This window comes from Phascolarctos cinereus, unplaced genomic scaffold (genome assembly GCF_003287225.1).
Source record: "Phascolarctos cinereus isolate Bilbo 61053 unplaced genomic scaffold, phaCin_HiC Scaffold_726;HRSCAF=1367, whole genome shotgun sequence".
NCBI classification, from domain to species: domain Eukaryota; kingdom Metazoa; phylum Chordata; class Mammalia; order Diprotodontia; family Phascolarctidae; genus Phascolarctos; species Phascolarctos cinereus.
This window is the reverse complement of record NW_027556098.1, coordinates 244912478-244925264: the sequence shown is the minus strand read 5'-3', so window position 1 is coordinate 244925264 and position 12787 is coordinate 244912478. Positions and strand designations below refer to the sequence as shown.

At 35.3% G+C, this 12787-nt stretch overlaps 1 protein-coding gene across 1 annotated transcript in view; it reads left to right on the top strand.

Moving 5' to 3' along the window:
* The window catches only part of NBEA (neurobeachin), a 776021-nt gene that overhangs the window by 514903 nt on the left and 248331 nt on the right, over positions 1–12787 (top strand). The window contains 1 exon segment of the mRNA XM_078147053.1: positions 1933–2057. Within this exon segment, the coding sequence (XP_078003179.1) occupies positions 1933–2057 (125 nt within the window).

Sequence of the window (12787 nt, the reverse complement as noted above, 5' to 3'; positions counted from 1 at the left end):
CTTAAGGGGAGACTATTGTCAAGATTGTGGTGGTGGTCTAACTTGCCTGGCACATGCTGCCTCCTACCTCTCCCTCAGTGTGCCCTGCTGTTTCAGCGAAGCTGGTTTGTCCTCCCTTTGAGTGGCATTTGGTGGGGATAGCTGGTCTTTGCTTTGTTAGATGGTGGTCACAAGGGCTGCTAGGCTGGAAGTGGGGCCAGAGATCTGAGGAAGAGGGTACTGCTCTTGTGCAGATCTGCCTGTTGAGGCACTTACTCAATAGTTGTCACTGTCTCAGTAGAGTGGAAAGGAGGTCGACATGGACTTAAGTAGATACTGGTTCTAATCCTGCTTCCCATGGATTGCAAGGCAATCAGTTTAAACCTCCATCATAGAATTGCTGTCTTACTATAGTAGCTGTTGCAAACTTTTTCATCCCTGTTCAAGCTTCCTGTGGCATCCCTCTCAGCTGAGGACCTTGATTCACTAAAAAAAAAAAATCACATAGCAAAAAAAGAAAATATTTTAAAGCTTAAATTCATATGTAACAAGTAAATTGGAATGACTGTAAATTCTCTTGAAAGCTCTAAAATAGCTGATCCATTATGATTTAAAGAAACAGAAAGAAACTTAATATACTGCTTGTATGTCAGATCCTTATAATTATTAAGTTATTTTGTTATTTTTACAGTCTCTTATGATTTTAAAATTTATCTTCAAATGGTATAAAGTGAGTTTTCACAAACCAAAATCATAACATTTCTGAGGTGTTGGTTCATTTTTGTTTAAACTCATATTATCCCCCATTATTGTTCACATGAAACAAAGAACTGTGTGTTTTCCCCCAGACTTATCAAAATTATGTGTTTCTGCATAAATTTTATAAACTGAACCCCCAAAGCCCAAAATAATTCAGGACAAAATATACTATCTGTATTTTAGTATAGTGCTTGGGACATAGAAGGCACTTAATATTTATTGATTGACTGGAAGTTTGGTATGCTTTCTTAAAACAAATGTTAACAAAGCACAGAAGTAAAGTGAGAATATAAATGTTCTCTTATGCCAGATATTCAGAAAATTAGACAAAAACATATATTCCTAAGTCTTGGCTTTCAGGAAAGTAGTTCTTTATAATGATTTGAAGATCAAAATGATAGTACTGACTCAGGTGTTCAATTGGATGTAGACTGATTGTAATCTTTGGAGTATTTCATAGCCCTTTAATATCGGCTCTGAGTGTTAAAAGGCATTGTAACCTGATGATGGTCATGGTTGTTAATGGTTTGTATTAGCTGGAAGCTATAAAATCATCCAAAGACTCTGTTAGTGTTAGAATAATAATTTACCAAGACAATTACCACATGCTGGAATTTTTGTGCAGTGCTAATTCAGTATTATTAATAATGAATAAAATTGCACTTTTTCAGGTTGCTAGGGGCAATGGGGAATTATTTCAATGAATATTTCAGCACATTATTTTAATCATAGCTCCACAAAATTCAAGTGGGCAATATTTTATACTTCTAAGTTCAGTCTACTAAGGGACCATAGTCATTAAATTGCAAACTATTTGCACTGAGGTCTATCCTATGATTTACAAGCCTTGTTAAAACACTATAAAACAAAACAGGTTGTGCCATTAATACTTATAATTTGATGTTGTATTTGTTACCTCACACTGATTATGTTTTTAGTAGTAGTAAGTGCATTTTGAAGAAGACAGAGTTGAGTGCTTTAATGGCAAAATAGAAGAATAAAATATGTGTTTGTGTAAGTTTTGAAAAAAAATTTACACACAAATGTTTGTAAGACATATTTATAAATTTCTCAAATTTTAATAATGAAAAAGAAATAGAAAAACCTAAATTTTAAGAAAATATTATTTCAAATTATTCATTTCTTATAAATATCATGTTTAATATGTTGTGGGATTTCATTTCCACCTTCTAGCCAACTGCATGATTTCTGGCGCTTAGATTATTGGGAAGATGACCTGCGTAGACGGAGAAGATTTGTTCGCAATGCATTTGGTTCTACTCATGCTGAAGCCTTGCTCAAAGCTGCTGCAGAATATGGTTAGTACTTATACCTATGATGTAAAGATATTTCAGTTTGTTTATGTGCCTAGCTATGGTTGAGAATTCATGATTTTGTTGGCATTAGCACATTTTCTCAAACCATTCAGAAATGACAAAGATTTTTTCGCATCTTTACTTTTCTTCAGTTTTGGGCCTAGCATCAAAACCTCTACTACTAGTAACTCAGAAATTCTCTCAGAGTCTACAGCATCTTTCTTCGATAAGTCAAAAGTATTGACATAGTTGATTATCATCAAATTTCATCAGAGCATCTTTTACAGCTTGAGATTGCAGGCATCATATGTCACCATTACAAGCCTGCTACATAGCAGAATATGTACTCATTGTTGCCCAGTCAGTAATCTTGGATAGGCTTGTATTGTGTTTCTGACCATCAGACCCATTTTTAATGCTATAACGAGCTTAGTTTAGATTTTATTCACCTATTTTTGTTCTTCAGGAGAAAGAAATACATTTCCATCTCTCATTTCTATTTTTATGCAAGTATTTCATACACCTTTGATATACAGTAAATACAGTGTTGTTGCTTTATTTGTGTTTACACTTACTTGTTCGTGTTTTTCCTTTATGTCAGTTTTCATATATTTGGTAGATGTTAGAACTCTTGGAGGGTAGGACTGTTTTGCTTTCTTTGTTTTATCAGTACCTACCAAAGTATCTTGCACATTGTAAACACTGAAAGGTTTGCTGAAACTAGAGTAGAGTAAAATTCTAAATGGAGCATCTGGTGGTAAATCAGATCACAAGATGAATTTAATGCAATGACATTTATCTCTTTGGTAGAATTGCATGGTAAAACAGCTACTTGTAATAAAAATGCTCACTATAAAATTAGCCCAGTACAGTGTTCAAGTATATAATTTATTTAATAGGTTTCAAAGCATCAGTAAACATCTTAATACAAATAATATCTGTAGTTTCTATAGTTAATTTAAAAAATATATAAGGCATTAAGTGTTTCACATTTTAGAATTTAAGTGGATTTATGCTATTTGCTTATTTGAAGAAAGGGTTTTCTGGGAAATTGAATAGTAGAACAGTATGCAGTGGATATGTTTAACCAACTTAAGAGAACAGCTTTTAAAGTATTTAACCATTACAGTGGTTCTTAATTAGAAGTACCTTTTATCTCCTAGGTAAAGTAAGTCCTACATAGCTCATATGTGTGGAACCACTTCTTAAATAGTATGCCTAGAAGTACTTCCAGTCTCCTCTTTGTCCATTCTCCACATCTTTGCCAAAACAATTTGCCTAAATTTTAGATATGATATCTTATTCCTCAACTTAATAAACTCCAGTGACTCTGTTGACTTTAGAATCAAATATAAGCTCCTTTGTTTCATTTAAAGCCCAGAAAAACTTGGTCCTAATCTACCTTTCTATCTTTATTGTAGATTACTCCCCTTTCTACACCTCACATTATTCTTGCTGCTCCTCACCTCCAGCACTCATCTCCCATTGCCAAACCTGTGTATTGTCCTTCTCCCATGCCTAGAATGACCATCCCTCCCACCCCTTGGAATCCTTGTTTCCTTCACAGCTCTGCTCAAGCACCATCTTCTCAATCTACCCTTTCCTCACCCCTCCTCCTGATGTCAGTCTCCTTCCACAAACATTCTCTAATATTGATTGTATATACTTAATGTATGTGCAAAATACTTAAGTCTAATTGTCTCTTCCAATAACAGGAGCACCTTGAGGGGACAAAACTGCTTCATTTTTTGTCTTTGTAGCACAAAACAGTGTGTGCCTGACACAGCCACTTGATACATGCTTGGTAACTTAAATTCCACAATTCAGACTTTTGCTTAATTTACACTAACTTTGACCCCCAATAAAATCAAAGTAGGAGAGATTTTGTATTATGGATAATTCAATAAAATAAATATTAATCACCTACTGTGTACAAACTGCTGTACCAGGTTTTAAAATATAGGGTGGGGGCAGCTAGGTGGCAAGGTGGATAGAGCACCAGCCCTGGAGTGAGGAAGACTTGAGTTCAAGTCTTACTAGCTGTGTAACCCTGGGCAAGTCACTTAACCCCAGTTGCCTTAGGGGAAAAAGAAAATATGGGGTGAAATAGACACAGAGCTTGTCTTTAAAAACTTTATAATCCAGCAAGGAGACTAAAACATATACACATAATTATGTTATATGACAATGTAATAAATGCTTACAGTTATGAGAATTTTAAGGGAACAGGTCACCTTTATGCATTTTCAAAGTTGGAAGGGACCTCAGAAGTCATCTAGTCTAACACCTGCCTGAACCAAAATTCCCTGTACAATTTCCCCTTCTAAGACTCTCTCCCCTTAAAAAATTTGCACAACACACTTTTAAGCCAAGATTCCCTGTATAGCTTCCCTAACGTGTGGTCGTATTTCCTAAAATTAATCATATTCATAATGAATTGATATTTACATAGCACTTTGAGGTTTGCAAAGTAATATATTTTACCGTATACAACAAATCTGAGATGTATGTGCTACTTTTGTCTCCAGTTTACAGATACGTGAGCTGGAGCTAATGGAAGTTGAGTAACTAAGCCAGGGTCCAGAGCTAGTAAATGTCTAAAGCAGGTTTTGAAATCAGGTCTTCTTGATTCAGAGTTCTGCCTTCTTTCCATTAAGCCAAATTGCCTTTTTGAAGGCTTCCGATTCCAGATAGCTCATCACCTCCTAAGATACCCCATTCTACTTTTTTCATGGCCGAGATTTTTAGTAGATTCTTCTTTATGTCAAGCAGAAATCTGCTGCTGAACAGATATTAATGGAGGGAACCAGAGATGTCTTTGTGTATTAGAAAGCCCTAGAATTTGACAAGGAAGCTCTGGAACAGTTTTAGCCAGTGAGGGTAAAATAGCATGTTGAAAGTACGTAGGGGTTATGTGAGCAAAGGCAGGAGGGCAGAAGAAGGCCTCAGAAACAAGGGAAGTGGCTTGTTGAGGGTGGCTATAACAGAGCATGTGACAGCTGCTTTTCTGGAGTAGATGGAGTTTCAATTTCCAGTAGAAATTCTGATCTGTGGAGAGAACATCCAGATTATTGAGTTAGGTTTTTCACTTCACACCCAAATGTTTTGGTGTGGTATACAGTTAGTCAAAGTATACATATTTATACTTAATACCCCATGGGATACTCTTTCCATGAATACTAGGCATTAGTATGCTGAAAAATGTTTTAACAACTGGTTCTCCCCCCCCCAAAAAAAAAAGTATACACAACACACTTTTAAGTTTAATCTACATCATTAACATTTTCTCTCATCACTTTCATAAGTCTACTCTAGACAATCAAAAAAACAATAAAGCTCTGACTTTTAGTTACCTGATTTTCAAGGAGTGAATGCTTGCACTTAAAGATGTAAATACACTGGAAATTAACAATCTTGAGGGTTCAAGCTCACTCTAGCATACCCCTGGTCCTACGGTACCCTTTGGTCATGTAATCCTAACACTGTAAGTCATTATTACCTCCATCATTACATTTGACCTTGTCAATCAACCAGTAGGCACAATTAACTTATAACAAAGGGTTTTAATAATCTGGCATAGAAGAAAACAGAACCCCACAAAAGCCTGGTGCACACTGTCTCCCAAATGTACAATGCATTTACAGAAAAAAGAGGGCACAGATTTGAAGTAGCAATGAGTCATATGTGTGTGGTTACTGAATGGCAAAGACAACTCACTCTTCCAGTACTACAAGGCCCTTCTTTTCTTTATCTCCTCTCTTCTCCTGAAGTCCTCATGCTGTTTTCCTCTGGGTATAGTGAGTGTGAAGGGCAGGTCACTTGGACTCTTAGGGTCTGCTCCTCTCCACAGATCAGCACCCTCTGCCAGGACTAGTTCTCCCTTGAGTCAAAGTGTGCTCTCTTTTCTGCTGCCAGCAGTACCACTCCTTGAAGTGGTAAGAATGAAGACTGTTTTCAGCTCTAATGAGCTCAGCTTTTTAAGGGGCCATCAGAATTGTAGCTAATCTTAACCAAGTGGCCAGGCTCCCCTTCCAATTCAATCAAGGAAAGATCTTTCCTATTTCCTAAAGGGTTGATGTGTATCAACCCAGCGTGTCATGGTATCTTATTAGTATAACAGTACCTCCCTCGTCTACTTTTTGCTTTCAGTGACTACATTAAAGGAAATGGGGGTGGGGAGAAGGGAGAAATCTATCTTGTTGCCTCTGGGCCTGAGGTCTTTACAGCTATTAGAATTTATGCTTAACTCTGCAAATATTTGTTAAGTATCTACTATATACAAAGCTGGATGGCATCGAGTAGTAGATAAAAAACAGCCCTCGGGTTCAGAAAGACCTGGATTCAAGGCCCATCTCTGACACTTAACTAACTGTGTGGCCCAGAAAAAATCGTCTAATCCTGCAGTGCCCTGGGCAGTTATCTAAGACTCTTTTTTCAGAGAAGATACATGTCTTCATTGGCAGAGAAAATTCATTGCCAAGAGCTCCCCAGACTGATAAATTTTCAGATCTAGTTTTTTAAAAAAAACAACAACAGTATAAGACACTATGCTAGGTTCTGGGAGTAGTTACAAAAAGTGGCATAATACCTGCTTTCAAGAAATTTACAATCTACACAAGAAGTGTTATCTGTTACTGCTTTTTAGACTTGAAAGTAAAATTGTGTCTGAACTGATCTAGTGACACAAATTTTTTGTCAGAACTATTTTCGTCATGGCAGCAACAATAACAATTATAGAGCTATTTTTAAAAAAATAAAGGAACCCTCCTTTTCTGTTGAATATATTTCACTCAGTGGTTCTATCTTTCTTGATTTTGAATAAGTTGTGTGAAGCCTTAGAGAGCTGTCTGGAATTGTTTAAGCACAGACTATTTACATAGCCATAAATCTACTTTATAAAGAAGCCCCACTGGGACTTGATACACTTGTCAGTCATTTCCAGCCATTAGTATCCATCAGGTAGCAAGCAAGGAACCCTAGATTAGAGTAAAATAGATCAGACTGCTTTGGCTGTCTTTTCGTGATGGAATCCTCCATTAAAATGGTTTAAGCCATTTCCCTTCTCTTCCTTTTTATAGCATTATACCCTAAGTTATATTTAAAGCTTGTTAAGAAGGAATAAGAGTTTCTGGCTATGAACTAAATTTCAGTAACATTAGTAACCCTTCTCTTTTGACAACATTAAAAGAGAAGTATTGATAATAAGTTTCCTGTTAAAAGATAAAATGCTAAGATGTAGCTTTGTAAGTAAAATTTTAAACTTATAAAATAGATTTTTATCTTGTATTTACTTTTCAGATATTTATTATAAATTACAGTACTTAAAACTTTGACTTCTTTCTGTAAGAAAATGTCTTTAGCACTGATGTGGTTTTTTTAATTCCTCTCTACAGTACTTATTAGTTGAATAATTTATGAGGTTGTCATGTGAGAAAGATTTGGGGTGGTTTGATGTACTTTCTGCCTCTGGTCTTAGAATGTGATTAATAAAAAGCTAAAGATTTGTAACTCTTTCCATGATGTTTAATTTTCCTTTTTTTAACCTGATATTATTTGGATATTTTCTAATGAAATGCTATAAAGCTACTAATTTATTTGATTACAGAGAATCTCAAAGTACAAATGACAAAAAGAATATGAGAAAAAAGTTTTAATTTCCATATAGCAATTAACTAATGAGAAAATGATTTTAAAAGCAGTCATTATATAGTAAAATTGAATCTAGCCTTGGAAGTCTCAGTGAAGATGTTTCTTTAGTTATCAATAAGAGCATGAAAAATTTCCCTTAAATTTTGGTAAACTGTGTTGATGTTCGGTGTCATTTAAGCTTTTATTTCTTTCCCATGATATTACTGCAAAATAATATTATAAGGCTCCCAAAATAGCAAGCTCCTCCCTGTCTATGATCAAAGGCATCAGCTTAAATAGGTTTGATGAGGCATTGCAGGAGAGGGCTGGCAACTTCTGCAGGAAGAAAAAAAACACAGAGCAATGATGACAAAGTTAATCAGTCGTTTCTTTGGCAATAAATAATAAGATATGCTGAGGCCTACAGATGATAACATTTCTAGGTTCCTCAGAGATGAGTCTGTTTAACACGTGATTTATCTGAGCTTGTGAAGCCATCAAAATCTGACCTTGACGAGTAAAAAGCTGCTGTATAACAGATTTGAAATTAAATCTATATTGATGGTATGTATTGTGTGTACATATATACATACATATATTCATATATGTTTGGCTACTCTAATAATGTAGTGCTTTCAATCAACCAACCATAAGAATTATCTGGAGCAAAAAATTTTATTTGGTTATATACCTGTTTGAGAAAATAATATCAAAAATTTAGCTTCTCATAGGTATAAAGGAAATAAGAGTTTGCAAGGTTACTCTGACAACTGTCAGTCGCATTTGCTCATTAAAAATCATTTTTAATTTTCAAAAGCTATAAAATAATTTTCCCAAGCTTTTTTTTAAATTTTAAGATTTTATTCCTCCCCCCCAAATTACTTGTAAAAACAATTTTTAACATATTTTTTTCAAAATTTTGAGTTTGAAATTCTCTCCTTCCCCTCCTCCCTCATTGAGAAGGCACTGAGCTTTTTTGTATAATGCAGAGTTTATTATAGTGGGGTTTTTTCTACTATTTTAAATTGTTCTTAGCTACTTTGTTTGTATTTGGGTTGAAGCTTTATGTGTGATTATAGTCTAAAAGTTTCCGATGAATCATATTACAAAAATTAGGAAAAAATACCCAGTGAAAATATCCTTTTGACTACTTTTTTTAATCCATGGTATATCATAGATATATAGCCCTTTTCATCATCCTACAGTGTTTGCAGTCTCTTAAAATAACTAGCATGACTTATGTAAATGCTAAATAGCAAAATACGGTATCAGTTTTATAGAAACACCTAGTACAAATGTTCAAACAAAATAAATATCCACATCAAAGCCATGGCTGTAGGCATCTAAAGAACTGAATATTTTCGAATTATATAAATCAGCTCATTTGATTGTATCTGTTAGCAATGTCTTAATATAGGAACTAGTGTAATCCTTATCATTAACTTTGTCACAGGAATCTGTTTATAATGGTTGTTACTATATCCTGTCTTAAGGTTTGCACCTAGTTTCATAGATTTATTCCTCCTATCTCCTCCCATCCCCCCCCCAAAAAAAGGACTTAAGCCTTTAATTTATAGACACTACTCTAGAAGGTGGCATTGTCTTAGTTTAATGTTCTTAAATAGTAGAGATTTAGAAAGAGTTTTCTACTGAAGCTCCAAACCCTAGATTAACCCTGGTTGAATATTGCTCCATTAATTTTTTATTTAAGGAAAACATCTTTGCTAATGCATTACTTAATGAGATTACACAAAAGGATATTTAAAATTCTTACTTTGAAGTAGTTATTGTCCTTCGTTCTTGAAGAGGAAATATATGCTTAATATACAAGCCAATGCCTTGTATATTAATTGCCCTCCCCTGCCCACCATAGCTATAATCAAACTATTTTAAATCTGATATTCTTCTACCTTCACCGGGATATTCTTTTCTAATTCATTCCACTTAACCTGGAGTTAAAGAAAAAGATTCGTTAAAGTTTTTTCCAACTTTTAAGGCCACTGAACTTCAAAACTTCTTTCACCGGCTAGCTATTAGTCTAACACATGTTTATTAAAAATTTATTCTGCTTCCTAGTCACTGTGCTAGACCATGACAAGGCAAAGACAAAAACAAAAATTATCTCTGTCCTTAAGGAGTTTACATCCTACTGAGGGGACATATTTACACATATATACACAGGTATAGTATATAGAGTTCTAGACTTAGAATCAGGAAGACCTGAGCTGTCCTAGACATTTACTAAGCAAGCCACTTAAACTCTCTCAGCCTCAGTTTCCTTATCTGTAAAATGAGGATAAAATAGCACCTACTACACAAGGTCAACATGTACATTAAATAATATATGTAAAATGCTTTGCAAACCTTAAAGTATTTCATAATTAGCAGTTATTATTATTAAGTAAATTTATAATGTATTCAAAGTCAGTTCAAGATAGTGGAGAGGTAGGCACTAAGAGTTGAGACAAGGGGAATTATCAAAGTCGTTTATGTGGTAGGAAGTACTTGAACTAATCTCAAAAGGAAGATAGGGATTCAGAGAGAAGGAGTGAGGAGAGAAAGCTTTCAAGGTATGGCCAACAGCCTTGATAAGGACATGAAGACAGAAAGTAGACTATCATATATGAGGAACAAGTTGGCCAGATTGTCTAGAACGTAGTCTATGAAGAGGAACAATGTGTATTAAATCTGGAAAAATTAGGATCCTAGGATCATAGATTTAGAGCTAGAAGTGACCTTAGGGGCTTAGTTCTCTAATTGTACTGAACTTAACTTGTAGTTAAGTTCTTTAATATTACAGATTAGAAAACTGAAGCAAACCCAGGTTAAATGGCTTGCCCCAGGTCACACAGCTAGTAAGTGTCTGGACCAGATCTGAACTCAGGTCTTCACAATTCCATATTCAGTCCTGGATACATACGGTGAGACTTTAAATATGAAATACAGGAGTTTGTACTTGATCCTAGAAGCAAAATGGAGCCCCTGGGGCTTTCTGAGCAGTGGAGTACACAGCATGGTCAGACCATGATGTAGGAATATTATTTGGGAATGAGTAGCCTCTTTACCTTCCCCAGCCACAATAGAGAAAAAAAGGAAGCTGGGTCAAAGTATAGTATTTTCTTTCCATTTTCCTGCTCTAAGACCTCCTGTATCTTTTTTTTTAACTGTATAGCTGAAGAAAAAGGGATAAGATTGCAGCTTACGTAACCCTTTTCTTATTAAGCATCTAGGAACCCCATAACCATTTTTTCCCTAGCATTTCTACTTTTTTTAAAGAATAAAAGAAAAAGAACTCAATGGGTCGTTTTATTTCAACTGAGCAAGCAGTAGTTACCTGAATGTACTGCTTTCATTCATCCTATGGCATGTGTAATGTGTAATATACTGTGATTGAAGTCTATAAAATTGTGAACAGTATAGATAGATACATGAACATGAAGTTGTTCACTAAATCTCATGATACTAAAACTAGACAATACCACTGAAACTTGGCACAAGTTAAGCACAAATAACAAGCACATTCTACTTTATACAAAATATAAAATGATTTCTCCAGTCAGGTGGGATAGGCTGGATATAAGATCTAAGGATTCAAGTAAACTTATTAATTGTATAGAGAGCCATTATAAAGTATTTAGAGAAATGAGTATTTGGGAAATTACCCCTAAACATTTTAAATTAAATATGGTAAGGACACCATTAAGTTTTCATAGGAATCAGATGAACTGATACTCTATTACAATTGCATGATCTGGTTATATTCTTAAGGCATCAGACAAGGCAGTTATGTATAGGACAATCTGAGAGATATCTGATGTTTGGCAATATGTCCTATGGTGGACCTAGGACCTAGTGTTAGAACTGGGAACAACTCAGAATTTACTGGCCCAGGAATGTTCCATGTATGAGACTCCCTCGAGACAAGTAGCCTTCTTCCGGGCTTAACATTTAGGAATAGATCAGCAGAGTTAAAGTTAACCAACTTTTTTTGTTTTCAATGTCAGTTTCACCTTTCTAGTTCCTTTCTCTCTGTGACATACCTTCCCATTTACAATTTATCCCTTCCTTCCTGTTTTCCCTTTTTTCTTTACTATTTGCCGCTGTTGCTTATTTTGCATTTTATTTTCCATTTTCCTTTCCTCTTTACTCCCCTAACAATAGTATATCCTTCCATATTTATTTAATTTCACAGCTCTCTAAATCCTTCCTATTCCCATGAACTCTCTGCCAACCACTCTAATATCACAGCCTTAAGTTGGCCTCTACTGCAAATGACTGTGCTTCTATCAGTCACTCCTGTCACAGAGGCACTGACATCAGCCCTCCAGCTAAAGAGTAAGATAGAGAGGCTGTGAACTTGTTTTTATGCCTGACTGTGTATGTGTCTGTTTTTCTGTGTGTACTGTTTTTAGTCCTATCTCATGTCTCCAGCTGGAGGGCTGATGCCAGTAAGTACTTATTAGCATGAATGTTCTGCACCCCTCCCAGCTGACTATTCCTCCCTTCTCCATCTGGGAAGGTATTATTCAGCACTATGAAACTCTCTTGGTTATAATCCTACCTTAGTCAGGGCACAGATGCTGTATTTGGAGTTAAAGGACCTGGGTTTGTATCTTGACTTCTGTTACTTAACAGCTTGTGTAACATTAGATAGGTAAATCAGTCACCTTCCTCTTTGGGATTCAGTTTCCTTACCAGTATAATGTGGGAGTTGGAATAGGTGACCTTGAAGTTCCTTTTAAACCCTAAATCTATGATCCTATGATATTAAACCTTCACCCACTTCAGACATAGTTATCAACAAGACGAAGATGGTGAAATGCTTTCCATCTACTATGTTCATTCTCCTTAGTTTCTGGCAACCAACAAAAACCAATAAGGCCATGTTAAGAACTCATAAGCCTTAGTTTGCAATATCTAGGTGTATTAGCCAACCTATAAATTGCTATTTTAAAAATGGATTCATTACAATTTGTGTTTAATTATTCCCTTGAGTTCAACATTTTATTTCTATTTCCTATGTCATAGAACTTTAGAATTCAGCTAGGCTAATTCATTCATTTCATAGATGAGGGAATTGGATCCCAGAGCATTCTAGATATTCT